We start from the raw sequence: 15,223 nt of genomic DNA on the forward strand, positions 1-15,223 counted from the left end.
TTGTGAATCAGTAACCAGTTATCAGTGGTAAAGGTCCTCTGTCTGCCAACAACTTTGTGATTGGTTCCCAGGCATTGGAGCAGCTCGGGCCTAGGAACAAGATACTGAGATTGATCAGATCTCCACCAGCTCATGAGATGTCTATCTGTTCTCTGCAGTAAAATCCCCTTTTAAACCTGAAGAAAACCAGTTATCTTTCATTCAGCAGTTGTTGGAAGCTGTGACTTTAACTGATAAGTCAGAGAGGCATTTTGTAAGTGAACCAGCCACCCTGTGCCTTTTGTAAACCTGTGGAAGCATTTGGAAAAGAAAAAGCAAGAAGTTACCTTCTGATCAGTAAGAACCAATTCAATAAATCTTTTGAACAACGACAACTGAATTTCTCTTCCAGCTTTCCACCCATCAATGTATGTTTGCCTGTATGATTGTGTGTGTGTGTGTGTGTGTGTGTGTGTGTGTGTGCGCGCGCGCGTGCAAGTAAGGTAAAGTTTAATAGGGGATTAGGGTGTTAATTAGGAGCATTATATGACAATGATATATAACTGCTTACCTGTAGTTATGGTCTAGTTACTTATAATAAGCAGCATTTCTTGTTAACTACAGAAACCTAATTAATACTTTCCATCAACCTGAGACTAAAAGACAGGTCAGCTGGAATTTTGAAACGTGTAACTATTACGATGATTCCAGGAATTGCAGGACTTCCTGGTGTGCTACCCAGTGAGTCCTCATCATTTGGATCATTTGCTTAATCCACCTATCATCCTTTGCAGCTTGCTCTTCGAACTTACATTATTGACTAACCAACTGACTTAGTGATTTAGCAAAGTGGAATAGACCTTTAATCAAGCACTGTTTGAGAGCTAAACAGATTAATCTTAGTGGAATTTCTTATCCAGTAACTGTTTAGATGCTATGAGGCAAAGACAGCAGCAGATCTTCAGTCTCTGAAGTCAAGCTGAGAACAAGGTGTTGACAAAAATCATTATGCCACAAAGATACTAATGGTCTGCCACACATATGTTGAAAATTGGGCTTTTGACCAGACGAAGAGAAACTTACCTGGTTAATTTGGTCATCCAGGAAACATGTCACGTAACTAAAACCTCACTGGTCTCGAAAAGGTCTAACTATAATTTCTAGATTCCCTTGCTTCAGTCTATTGCTGGTTTGCAGTTAATTTCAAGTCTGCTAGAAATCTAACCAGCTGGTAGCACAGCTGTCGCGTTCCAAGCTATCCTTGTGCCCAAGTCAGCCTCCCTGAAACTTAGTTTCCCACAAAAACTGTTGGTGATGATCACCAGCAATCTGTCTTGGACCACTCACATTGATGTGATGGTCAAGAAGGCACAACAACACCTCTTCTTCCCCAAGAAGCTAAGGGAATTTGGCATGTCCATAAGGACTCTCACCAACTTTTATAGGTGTGCCATAGAAAGCAGTCTCCCTGGTTGCATCATGGCTTGCTATACCAACTGCTCTGCCCAGGGCTGTCAAAAACTACAGAGAGTTATGAACACAGCCCAATCCATCACACAAGCCAAGCTTCCATCCATTGACTCCATCTACACTACTTGCTGTTTTGGGAAGGCGGCCAATATCATTGAAGACCCCTCCCACCCCAGGTACAATCTCTTCCAACTTCTTCCATCAGGTAGAAGATACAAAAGCTTAAACACATGTACAAACAGATCCAAGAACAGCTTCTTCCCTGCTGTTATTAGACTTCTAAATGGAGCTCTCAAATTTTAAATCTAATGCTGATCTTGTTCATTATGCACCTTCTCTGTAGTTGTAACATTGTATTCCTCGTTCTGTTCTATTATCTTAATGCGCTTTGTATGATATGACCTGCCTATACTGTGCACAAAACAAAACTTTTCATTGTACCTAGGTATATATGATAATAATAAATGAAATCAAGCCCGAAACGTCAGCTTTTGTGCTCCTCTGATGCTGCTTGGCCTGCTGTGTTCATCCAGCTCCACACCTTGTTATCTCGGATTCTCCAGCATCTGCAGTTCCTATTATCACTGATACAATTCTAACCCCACTGTGAAGCCCCATTTCTGATGAAGGGTCGAGACCTGAAACATCAGCTTTCCAACTCCTAAGATGCTGCTTGGCCTACTGGGTTCATCCAGCTCCACACCTTGTTATCTCGGATTCTCCAGCATCTGTAGTTCTTACTATCTCTCAAATAAAAACACTTATATTTACCCACAAAATGGACCAATTCTCTGTATAAAAAAATCATTCCACTGCATCACCACCAACTTTGAAGGATTTCTTGCACCATCCTACTTTCAACCAACTAGACACTAATTTTGCAGAGTCCAAGAGCATCCCTAAAATGGGGAACTACATTTTGATGCGGTGAAATAACATCATAATGAACATGTTATTGCAAATAGGCCTCTTAATTTGTCTCAGTATTTAACACTTATTTGTAAAATGCGTCTTTTTACTCCTCACTGCCCTTCTCATGCAATTCCCCCAACTTTCTCATTGGTTAATGCCTGGGAAGATACCGCCCATAGTTTCTGATTTGCAATAGTCTGATTTCTCTCTTGTACAACATGCAATAAATTCAAAACGTTTGTCATTTCAGAAACCGTGTTACGTTAATAATCCAATTTCTTTATTTTGTATAAAAAGACACGGTGGCTTGAAAGCAAATGCATTTCCAGACTAAGTACTGCATACACACAACACCTTACATGTGTGCCTGATAACATTTCATCCTGCAAGTCTCCTGCTTTGAGTTATGGGTGAACAAACTGTGCTGCTTCAAAATTTGGATCTATTTGATCTCAAACCTCAAAACAGCATGCAGTGGTTCTGGGTACAGATGTAACTCAAACTCAAAGCATTATTTCCAGTTAACAGCAGGTAATCTATTGGCAGCTTTTCAAAGATTGACTGATTTATGGTTGAGAACTTTTCAAGCACAAACTTGTTACAGTTTACTATTTTAATACTTGACTTTTACACAGACAGAGTGAGGAAGGTTTAAGTGGTTTAATGTGACATGGTCCCCTCACAGCTTTTTGCAGCAATTCTTTGAGTTAAAAGCAGGAACAGAATTGGAATTCCTGTCTGTGAAGGCGCTTTTAATCATCACCTCTACACAGAGCCAGTAGAACGCGTTGGTAGTCGCCTTTCGTAGAAGCCTAAAACAGAAAGATACAAGGACCAGTTATATAATTTGAAAGCTGTAGACACATACATACATTTCTGAAGTGGAGAATACTGCAGAGTTAGAAATCTGAAACAGAAAACAGAAAATTCACAGCTAAAGCGCATGACAGACTCAATATGAAGTTTAACAACTTTAAACCATCATCTCTTTCCCATTTCATTTCCTTTTCTTTGCTTCTTCTAGTATTTTACTTTCTTGGTCTTTTGATTCATTTCCTGTACTATTGCTCTTGACCCCACAAGAACTAGTTTTTTGTCACCCAGTCTCTGCTGTCTTGCTGCAGATGTTTCCAGAAAATCCCAACTGTGTTAAAGCAGGTCGTGTCACCCATCAAGTCCACACTGACCTTCCAAAGAGTATCCCACCCAGACCCACACACCCTAACCTATCAATGGGGATTTCCCACAGCTAAGCCACTGAGCCTGCAGGTCCCTGGTCACTGTGGGACAATGTAGCATGGCCAAATCCACCCTAACATGGGCTGCAGGAGGAAATTGGAGCACCCAGAGGAAACCCATGCAGACACAGAATTCTCTGCCACAGGACGTGGTTGAGGCCAAAACATTTTCAAAGAGTTAGATGTAATTCTTAGGGCTAAGGGGATCATAGGGTGTGGGGGAAAGCGGAAATAGTGGTCAGTAATCTATAGTAATCTCTGGGATTCCTTGCCCAGTGAAGCAGTTGACGCTACTTCAGTAAACATTTTTAAAGCTAAGGTAGATTTTTTTTGAGCAATAAAGGAATTAAGGGATACGGTGAGAACACGGGTAAGTGGATCGGAGTCCACGAAAAGATCAGCCATGATCTTATTGATTGGCAGAGCAGGCTCAAAGGGCCGAGCGGCCTACTCCTGCTCCTAGTTCTTCTGACAGAGTCAGTTAAAACAAAAGAACTGCGGATGCCGCGGATCTGAAAGAGAAACAGAAATTGCTGGAGAAACTCAGCAGGTCTGGCAGTGGCTGTGGAGAGGAAAAAAAAGACTTAATGTTTCAGGTCCAGTGACCCTTCTTCAGAACTGAATTGGATGACCAGCTATGGAGGTCAGACCAGGCTCCTGGGGCCAAATGACCTACTACTGCTCCTGTTTTCTATGTTTGTATGTTCAGAGAGAAGTTTGTCAGCGTACTGGTTTACATAATAGACAGTAAAACCTGTGGTATTGTCCAAGAGTCTGTACATTCACGAGTGGTTAAATACACGTTTGCATTCTGCAGCCCACACACGTTCTCCAGTATGAACATCCTGACTTGCAATTTCCCAGCATTTCTAATGGCTTGTCAAAATCAATTATCATAAACAGAGGAGAATTATATTTTAATAATAACTCATAGTTAAATATCACCCTTTCACAGGGATTATTAAAATTGAATTCATGAAAGATATGGAACTAGGGAAAAGTCTAAATGGGATCCTAAGAACAGAACAGATACAATGGGCTGGATAACAAGGTGTGCAAAAAGGAGACCAATTAGCCCATTGTATCAGAGATAATGGGAACTGCAGATGCTAGAGAATCCGAGATAACAAGGTGTAGAGCTGGATGAACACAGCAGGCCAAGCGCATCATGAAGGCTTTTAGCCCGAAACGTCAGCCTTCCTGCTCCTATGATGCTGCTTGGCCTGCTGTGTTCATCCAGCTCCACACCTTGTCATCTCGGATTCTCCAGCATCTGCAGTTCCCATTATCTCTGATACAATGGGCTAATTGGTCTCCTTTTTCCAATTCTGTAATGCACAATGACCTACTGTAAAAACTGCTTATTACACACACTACTGGCTAGGCAAGGACCCAGACAACGAACACACTGTCCAGCACAGGCACCAGCATTCAGTACAGGTAAATGGGGCGGCACGGTGGCTCAGAGACTCGGTGGTTAGCACTGTAGCCTCACAGCACCAGGAATCTGGGTTCGATTCCAGTGACTATTTGTGAGGAGTTTACACATTTCTCCCTTTGTCTGCGTGGGTTTCTTCCCACAGTCCAAAGATGTGCAGGCTAGGTGGATCGGCCATGCTAAATTGCCCGTAATGTTCAGGGATGTGTGGGTTATTGGGGGATGGGTCTAGTTGGGATGCTTCAAGGGGCGGTGTGGACTTGTTGGACCGAAGGGCCTGTTTCCACACTGTAGGGAGTCTAATCTAATCTAAACCTCCTCCCAGCAGATGCACTGCCGCGCAGTATAAAATGAAAAACTTCAGTGATGAGGATAGATTGAAGATTGTTCTCCATGGGCAGAACAATGGTAAGAGGAGATCTAGTAGAGGTTTTTCAAAAGTCATGGATAGAGCTGATAGGGAGAAGCTATTCCTATGCATAAATGGAACAAGAACGAGAGGGCATGGATTTAAAGTGATGTGCAAATGAAGCAAGGGTAGTTTGAGAAAATTACTTCCCATGCAGTGAGTTGTTTGGGTATAGAGCGCACTGCCTGCAGTTGTGGAGGAGACAGGCTTAACTGAGACACTCAGTGAATAATTACTTGGATAGAAGCAGTGTGCAGAGATAGAGGAAAAAGTCAGCATTTCGGTAATGATAACACAGTGTGAAGCTCGATGAACACAGCAGGCCAAGCACCCGAAATGTCAGTTTTCGTGCTCCTCTGATGCTGCTTAGCCTGCTGTGTTCATCCAGCTCTACACCGTGTTATCTCAGATTCTCCAGCATCGGCAGTTCCTACTATCTCTGTGACAATTTCGGTCATGCTACTAGTTTGTAGAGCTGTACAAACAGAGTGGAATGAATACCTTCCTTGCGTGCTGTAACTGTTCTGAACCTCACAATACCGGCATGGTCAGATCTTTCACTGGAAACGCGATGGATTGCCCACCTTAATTGTTGCAGTGTGCAGCAAACTCCTCAGCAATGTCTAAGAGAAAAGTCAAAAGTCACACAACATCAGTTTAGAGTCCAACAAGTTTATTTGAAATCACAAGCTTTTGGAGCATAGCCCCTTCATCAGGCGAAATGCTTGAAGGAGCAGCACTCTAAAAGCTTGTGTTTTCAAATCAAACTGTCAGACTATAACCTGATGTCGTGTGGTTTCTGACTTTGCCCACCCCAATCTAACGCTCGCACCTCCACACCATAAGAAAAATGCAGCAATATAAGTGAGTGGCTATGTGGCTGGGTTACCATGCAGCAAGGTGACAGACTGAGAGATACTTACAATTATAAATTGCTGCAGGGATTTTCCAGTCTTCTTCTTAAACTCTTTCCTGATGTAGAGCAGGTCAATTTCTGAGCGAGACACCATGATCCTTGTCAAAACATCCTTCTTCAAACTTCCCTGTAGAGAACATACACATCAGATTACATTCCCCACTTAGCTGTGTGCACTCAGGGCTGACAGAGGTTTCAGAAACTCACGTATTTTACCTGCATATGGGATAACTTGTCAGCAAAAAATTCTGGAGTGTTCAGGATACATTGCACTGCAGGCAGAAACAGAGAGAGGACGCCGTTATCAGCTTGCTCTGAGACAGATACATTGAGCTGAAGAATTAGCCTCATATCAGGATGAGCTTATTTGCACATCAGGACGTGTGCTGTGTGTGAATCTGTGGGGTTCTGAGTTCTGTACCCATGAACTGGAACAATGAAGCAGCCAGAGATAACAAGGTGTAGAGCTGGACGAACACAGCAGGCCAAGCAGCGTTCTTTCTCTGAAGAAGGGTCCAGACCTGAAACGTCAGCCTTCCTGCTCCTCTGATGCTGCTTGGCCTACTGTGTCCCTCCAGCTCTACACCTAGTTATCTCTGACTCTCCAGCATCTTCAATTCCTACTATCAATGAAACTGCCATCTCCCTTTCAGATCTGTCTTTTCGTCAGTTCACTTTGCAACAAGTCAGGCTGTTACAGTTCGCATGAGCACCCTTCGGGGTACCCAGGGCTGATGGTGCACTGAGTGAGCTTCACACTGGGAATCTAACAGTGAGACGTGCTGAAGGTCAGCGTCCCCAAGACAAGACCTGTCTTTCCGGACCCCCCACCCACCAACACCCTATTATACAGGGCCTGGAAGCCATTCAGCTCACCCCACCATCCTATCACACTGGACCAAGAGGCCATTCACCTCCTCACCATCCTATTATACAGGGCCTGGAGATCATTTAGCCCTCTCACTATCCTACTATACACCAGAATAGGTGGGACTTGAATTGGAAAAATGCCTTATGATCTGATTCCATTTGGGTCTATGGAGGCACGTTATATAATTATTCACTCAGTGATTCTGCAAAAACAATGGTCCTACTATTCAGGGCCGGATGGCCATTCAGCGCTCTCACTATCCTATCATTGAGGACCAGGAGACCATTCCACTCCCACACAATCTTATTATGCAGGACTGGGAGGCCGTTCAGCCCCCTCACAATACTATTATACAGGATTTGGAGGCCATTCCACCCATCAAGAGCCTATTATACAGGATTTGGAGGCCATTCAGCCCCCTTACATTGCTGTTATACAGGACCAGGAGGTGACTCTATATCACTCCCCCTTGTCCTTGATCCCCACTCTCCTCACTGCCTTCCTTCTTCACTCCCCAGGCCTCCACTCTCCCCTCACTCCCTGCCATTCCCTTCTCCCCTCTCCCTCAACCTTACCCCTCTCCACTCACTCCCCAGTGCTGCCCTCTTCCCTCATCCTTGACCGTTCCTCTCTCCCCTCACTCACAAGCGCTCCCCACCATTCCCCCTCCCCCTCACTCCCCACCATTCCCCTCGCCCCCACTCCCCAGAGCTCCCCGCTCCCCACCGTTCCCCTCACACCCCACTCCCCACCCCCCAGATACCCCTCTCCCCTCACTCCCCACTCCCCACCATTCCCCTCTCCCCTCACTCCCCAGCACTCCCCACTCCCCACCATTCCCCTCACTCCCCACCAATCCCCTCTCCCCTCACTCCCCAGCCCTCCCCTGTGCCCACCATTCCCCTATCCCCTCACTCCCCAGCCCTCCCCAGTGCCCGCCATTCCCCTCTCCCCTCCTTCCCTAGCGCTCCCTGCTCCCCACCATTCCCCTCTCCTATCACTCCTCAGTGCTCCCCACTGCCCAGTGTTTCCCTCTCCCCTCACTTACCAGCACTCCCCGCTCCCCACCATTCCCATCGCCCCTCCTTCCCCAGCGCTCCCCATTCCCCATCATTCCCCTCTCCCCTCACTCCCCAGCGCTCCCACTGCCCGCCATTCCCATCGCCCCTCCTTCCACAGCGCTCCCCATTCCCCACCATTCCCCTCTCCCCTCACTCCCCACCACTCCCACTGCCCGCCATTCCCCTCTCCCCTCCTTCCCTAGCGCTCCCCGCTCCCCACCATTCCCCTCTCCTATCACGCGTCACTGCTCTCCCCACCATTCCCCTCTCTGGTCCACTCGAACTTCTGCAATCCTGGCCCTCATTACTCCCTCCCCCGACAATGTGATCAGCTTTTTCCCCTTGTTTTTGCGCAATCACTGAGTGAATAATTATATAATGTGCCTCCATACACCCAACTGAAATCAGATCATAAGGCATTTTTCCAACTCAAGTCCCACCTATTCCAGAGAGGAGCAATATAATGTCTGAACGGGTTGGTTAGAAAATATCTACAAGGGTTGGACGTTGGATCTCTTGTGGTACAGTGGTAATGCCCCTACCTGTGGGCTAGTAGGCCCAGTTTAAAGTCCCACCTGCTCTAGAGATGTCTCTGGATAGGTTGATTTAATGGTAGGTGCAGTGAGTGTATCTCTACAGTTCCACAGGCAGTAAATGCAGCCGGTTCAAAGTCAGGACATAGAACATAGAACATAGAACACAGTTCTAGCAAATCAGTAATCCCTCATCTCGACCTGGAACTGAACTTGTGCATTTGCAGGAAGAGAAAAGTCCACCACAATTGTGCCAAAGATGAAGTCATACTTACCCAGGCCTAAAAAGTTATTTTTCAGATCTTTCTTGACCTCGCGATCAACGCTTTCCAACATATCATAGCAGCTGTAGGTTTTATATCGGCCAAAAACTAAACAGAGGAAGAATCAGATGAGAATGTGGAAAACATGCTGTTCATGGTGAGAGTGAAATGATACTGGGTCAAATTAATGTGAGCGACAGCTCCCTGTTCCTGATATATACATGAAGCTGTCGATAATTCCTATCGATGTTCGATTGAGGCACACAAGCAGACTGAAACCAAATACAGCCATGACGAACCAAAATATTCATGATAAACATGTTTTGGTGTGTTTGCTGGTTCCTGCTTTCTATTGTTTCAAAGTGTGAGTTAGTGACTGAGAGTCCACACCGGTTCACTACTTCCTGTCCTATAAGCGTGAGCTCATGCATTTCCTCACGATTTCCTGCGCTGAGATTGTGAGTTGGCTTACAGTACTGTATGAGTGTGAGCGACTGAGAGTGGGTATGAGAGTGCACTGGTGCACTCTTTCCTGTATTTCCTTCAAGCAAGTGTAAGAGGGCTCAAATGTGTAATGGTTCACTATTTCCTGTACTGTGTAAGTGTGAGCTAGGGTATGAGTGAGAGGAAATGTGCATTGTTTCACTAACCCCTGTAATGTGAGATTGTGAGCGAGGGTGTGAGTGTGCACTGTTTCACTAATTCCTGTAGTGTGAGATTATGAGCGAGGGTGTGAGTGTGCACCGGGTCACTAATTCTGGTAGTGAGAGATTGTGAGTGAGGGTGTGAGTGTGCACTGGGTCACTAATCCCTGTAGTGTGAGATTGTGAACGAGGGTGTGAGTGTGTACTGGGTCACTAATTCTGGTAGTGAGAGATTGTGAGTGAGGGTGTGAGTGTGCACTGGGTCACTAATCCCTGTAGTGTGAGATTGTGAACGAGGGTGTGAGTGTGTACTGGGTCACTAATTCTGATAGTGTGAGATTGTGAACAAGGGTGTGAGTGTGCACTGGGTCACTAATTCTGGTAGTGTGAGGTTGTGAACAAGGGTGTGGGTGTGCACTGGGTCACTAATCCCTGACGTGTGAGATTGTGAGCGAGGGTGTGGGTGTGCACTGGGTCACTAATCCCTGTCGTGTGAGATTGTGAGCGAGGGTGTGAGTGTGCACTGGGTCACTAATCCCTGTCGTGTGAGATTGTGAACAAGGGTGAGAGTGTCCACTGGGTCACTAATTCTGGTAGTGTGAGATTGTGAGCGAGGGTGTGAGTGAGAGTTTGCATCAGTTCACTAATTCCTGTGGCAACAGAAGGAGTGACATGTTAGCAAGGGAGTTGAAAGTTACTGAGTTACACATGGGGGCACAGACACTGGCGACAGCACCACACTGAATGGTGAAAATGATTCAAAGGCTGAACATAACAAACTGTAACAAATCGCCTCAAACCATTCAGAATCTGGTCTAGACCCTAACATTCTGTTATTTTAAAAACAAGTGCCAGGTGCTGTGTTCTGGATGCAATTTGATTGGTCAAGTTACCAGATTTGAATCAAAACACACTTTGTTCATACACCATAAAATGCCACAAAAAAAGGATAGGAATAACTTAACTCTAGTGGAAAACCTAACGGAATAATAGTTTATTTAACTATTATATAGTAACTATAGTCCCATAAACGCCCTTGGCAAAGGCAAAATAGATTGTCTCACAGGCAATTCTCCTATTCATGAGGATCAATATCAAAAGAGAACTCTGAGGCAGAGAGTAGCAGGGAGGAATGTACTGTAGCTCCTAAACCCAACTTTGAGACCCCAGCAGTGAATGCTACTGAAAAAGCTAAACTATAAATCTTGGTACTGTGGGAGATTGTCCCACCCAATCAGGCTGCTTCTATTGTTCCAACTTTAAAAGGCCTCAAAAGCCATTTACTTAATGGCTTTCCATAGACAGCTCACACCTCTGTCTTAAAGCCTCTCTTCAATTAAAACAGGACAAAATACACCCCTTAAAGCCATTGTATCATCCCTCCTACTCCTAATTGCTGTGTTTGAGTGCTTCATACCTCTCTGCAGGTGAGGAATGCTCCTCTCAGTCATTATAGAGATCCATGTTTTCACATCGGTCCCACGGTTCTTCACTCCAGCTTCATAGAGGGCCTGAGGAGAACCAATCCAACAATGAGCCACCTCAGAAATGGGTGTAGCCCCGGCTCTTTACTTTGTATTGTTGCAAGGCAGTGGCTCTACACCTCAAGACTCACCAAACCCAAAGGCCAGCCGAAGTCCTGGCCACTATGGTGCCAGTCCGGTGCTAGTAAAAGGGGGTGAGTGTGGGCAAGAGATGGAGGCATGTTTGACCAACATGTTATTGAAGGTTAACCTACCCGTGCATCCTCATCAATCTGCTCATTATCGACCACGTTGGAGGGCTCTGGACGGTTTCCCTGCACACAGAAAGACCCTTGTGAAATTCACTTCCAGACACAGTCACATTAAATCCATATCACATTTTGTACATACTATTCTGGTTAAACCCATGCTGCCTAGTGATGCTCACAGTTACCATTGTGATTACCTTCACTTCTAGATCTATTCTGTTCCCCTTTATATTCTTTGACTTGTTTGTGTATCCTTCTCATTGTGTTTTGGCTGCGTATCCTTGTATGGTCTTCAGCCACTCCCAGAGATGTGTTCTCCACCCATTCCCTCTCTGACTGGCACTATACCAGATAGTTGCTGTTCGCTGAATTAGACTGAGAGGTGACGCAAGATCAGGAAAGTGGATCGACTTCACCTTGGGTCACAGAGAGATCCTGGCACGGACACTCTGCGTTACCAGTGTGCGTGGTGGTGAGCTGCCTTCTGAAACTGCTGCAGTTATCCACAGTGTCCTCAGGGAGGAATTCCGGGAGGAGACGCAGCAATACTGTCCCAGGTCGGGATGGCCAGTGGTTTGGAGGGAACATGCAAGTAGTTGTGTACTAAATCAGTCTTCAAAAAGACAGAAGACTGTAGAACTGTCTGTCAGTAACTGAATTTCTGTTTAAATCTGATCGATATGTAGTGATTGTAACGAGGCCAGCCAGATGGACCTCATAGGATATGAGTTCCCTTATTGTGGCTGTTAACCTGGTCCGATCAGGGAACCCTGGCTGACAGATAAGAATAAAAGTGTCACAGACACTGACTACTGGACTCAGAATGAGGCAGTACTAAAGACAGGGACTGTTCATGTGTAAATAACGGGTGACTTGGTGCGAGGTGACTTCAGTTAAGGTGTTTGACAAGATTCCTCATGGTAGACTGGGTAGCAAGGTCAGATCACATAGAATACAGGGAGAGCTAGTTATCTGGATGCAGAACAGGCTCAAAGGTAGAAAAGTGAGGGTGGTGGTAGAGGGTTGCTTCAGCCTGGAGGACTGTGATGAATGGTGTGCCACAAGGATCGGTGCTGGGTCCACAGCTTTTCATCATTTATATAAATCATTTGGACGAGAACAGAGGAGGTATAGTTAGCAAGTTTGCAGATGACACTAAAATTGATGGTTGTCAAGGATAGTGAAAAGGTGATCTCAGAGTTCAACAGGACCTTGATCAGTTGGGCCAATGGGTCGAGGAGTGGCAGATGGAGCTTAAATGTGTGGTGATTCATTTTGGAAAGGCAAATCAGAGCAGATCTTATACATATAAAGGTAAGGCCCTGGGGAGTGTTGTTGAGCAGAGAGACCTTGGAGTACAGATTCACAGTTACTTGGAAGTGGAGTTGCCAGTAGATTGGACAGGATAGTGAAGGTGGTGTTTGGTACACTTGCCTTTATTGGTCAGTACATTGAGTATAGGAGTTGGGAGATCATGTTGTGGCTGTAAGGGACATTGATTAGGCCACTTTTCGAACACTGTGTGCAATTCTGGTCTCCCTGCTATAGGAAGGAGGTTGTGAAACTTGAAAGGGTTCAGAAAAGATTTACAAGGATGTTGCCAGGGTTGGAGGGCTCGAGATTTGGGGACAGGCTGAATAGGCTGGGGCTATTTTCCCTGGAGTGTTGGAGGCTTAGGGATGAATACATAGAGGCTTATAAAATCTTGAGGGGCATGGACAGGGTGACTAGCCAAGGTCTTTTCCCTGGGGTGGGGTAGTCTAGAACTACAGGGCATGGGTTTAAGGTGAGAAAGGGGAAAGATTTTAAAGGGACCTAAGGGGAAACATTTTCATGCAGAGGGTGGTGTGCGTATGGAATGAGCTGCCAGAAGAAGTGGTGGAGGCTGGTACAGTTACAACAGTTAAAAGGCATCTGGATGGGTGCATGAATAGGAAGGGTTTAGAGGGATATGAGGCAGATGCTGGCAAGTGGGTTTAGATTCATTTAGGATATCTCATTGACATGGACAAGTTGGACCAAAGGTTCTGTTTCCATGCTGTACACCTCCATGACTCTAAGTCAAATGTTTAACATATAATTAGGGATATACCTTTGCTAGGACACAAAGAAGCTTGCAGAAATCTCCAGAAGTATCCTCCTTGATGTCCTTAATCATATCTTTCTTGTACACTGCAAACAGAAACATTTTACAGTCATTAATAATATTGATTGCCACTAGGGTGGGGGGTGGAGGTGTTATTGTGAGAATATTTCTCCCATCATTATCACTCTGACATCTGGGTGAAAAATAGTTATGAAAACCACAGTAATTGGAGGAATTTGAATTCAATTCATAAATCTGGAATGTAAAGCCAGTCTCAGTTATAGGGACCATGAAAGAACCATTAGGCAAATTTTTGTAAAAGCTTACATCTGGTTCTCTAATGTCCTTCAGGGAAAGAAACCTGCCATTGTCATCTGCCCTGGCCTATGTATGACTCCAGACCCACAGCAATGTGGTTGGCTCTTAACTGCCCTTTAGGCAATGAGGGATGGACAATAAATGCTGGCCCAGCCAGAGATGTCCAAATCCCATGAAAGTACAAAAAAAAGAGAATCCCAAATGAAGATGTCAGAACATTACAAACTTGTTTCTCCAATATTCTTATATTAGAAGGGGTGGCACCGTGGCCCAGTTACAGCACCAGGGACCCGCGGCCAATTCCGGCCTCCTGTCTGCGTGCAGTTTGCACACTCTCCCCGTGTCTCCATGAGTTTCTTTGGGGTGATCTGGTTTCTTCACCAGTCCAAAGGTGTGCAGGTTAGGGTGGATTGGCCACGCTAAATTGCCCCATTGTGTCCAGGGATGCGCAGGTTAGGTAGGTTAACCATGGGAAATGCAGGGTTAGGTTGGGGTGGTTAGGTCGGGAGTGCAGACTTGATGGGCTGAGTGGCCTCTTTCCACACTGTTGGGATCCTATGGTTGTTGTGGCTGCTTTTTAATGGAGGAGGTGACCTATTTAAACAGAACAATACAGTTCAGGTTAAAACATTGAATTTTTTCGGGAAAAAGTCAGATAGAGTTCGGAGAGATAAAGTGATCAAAGAGTTAGAGTAAAACCAGGGAAAGGGTAGTGATTGGATTATCACATTGATTGATGAGCGGGCTCCAAGGACTGAATGGCCTACTCCTGTCCCCGATTTCCTCATTTCTATACGTTCACTACACTGAGGAGAAAGGTCTATATGATATCCTGAGTCTGTCTGGAGTACAGAGATGGTTTCACTAGGCACAAAAGTCTCAACAGAGCATCAAGCTCAACTCTGAGCCCTATCCCCCAGCAAGTGTATGGTTCCGGAACAGGGAGGGTTGAATTATAAGAGTAGGTTAAATCGACTTGGTTTATATTCAGTTGGTTACAGAAGATGAAGGTGTGAGCTAAATAAAGCTTTTTTTTTACATATTCATTCACAAACTGAAGTGTCACTGGCTGGTCCATCATTTACAGCCTTTCCCTAACAGCCCAAGGGAAAGTTGGTTCTGAATTGTCTTCCAGGATTGCTACAGTCCTTAGCTGTAGATAGACACACAACACTGTTCAGGATTTTAATCCACCCTCAGTGAAGGTACAGTGATATATTTCCAAGTCTGGAAGTGTCTTGAAGGGGAACTTGGTGGTGGTGACGTTCACATGTATCTGCTGCGGGCCTGGGCACATGTGGGCAAGTCCAAGTAACTGTCAAAATATGAACAGAGTTTTCAGAGCAGATTGCT

At 45.3% G+C, this 15,223-nt stretch overlaps 1 protein-coding gene across 1 annotated transcript in view; it reads right to left on the reverse strand.

The window, feature by feature from the left end:
* Positions 1-2,619: 2,619 nt before the first annotated feature.
* The window catches only part of LOC125446929 (annexin A2-like), a 51,800-nt gene continuing 39,196 nt past the window's right edge, over positions 2,620-15,223 (reverse strand). The window contains exons 7-13 of the mRNA XM_048520943.1: positions 13,559-13,638; positions 11,473-11,532; positions 11,152-11,245; positions 9,103-9,198; positions 6,579-6,634; positions 6,370-6,489; positions 2,620-3,173 (exon numbers count right to left, since the gene is read on the reverse strand). Of these exons, the coding sequence (XP_048376900.1) occupies positions 3,114-3,173; positions 6,370-6,489; positions 6,579-6,634; positions 9,103-9,198; positions 11,152-11,245; positions 11,473-11,532; positions 13,559-13,638 (566 nt within the window). The 3' untranslated portion in view covers positions 2,620-3,113. The remainder of the gene's footprint in view (positions 3,174-6,369; positions 6,490-6,578; positions 6,635-9,102; positions 9,199-11,151; positions 11,246-11,472; positions 11,533-13,558; positions 13,639-15,223) is intronic.

The sequence above is a fragment of the Stegostoma tigrinum genome, chromosome 36 (genome assembly GCF_030684315.1).
Source record: "Stegostoma tigrinum isolate sSteTig4 chromosome 36, sSteTig4.hap1, whole genome shotgun sequence".
Lineage (NCBI taxonomy): Eukaryota > Metazoa > Chordata > Chondrichthyes > Orectolobiformes > Stegostomatidae > Stegostoma > Stegostoma tigrinum.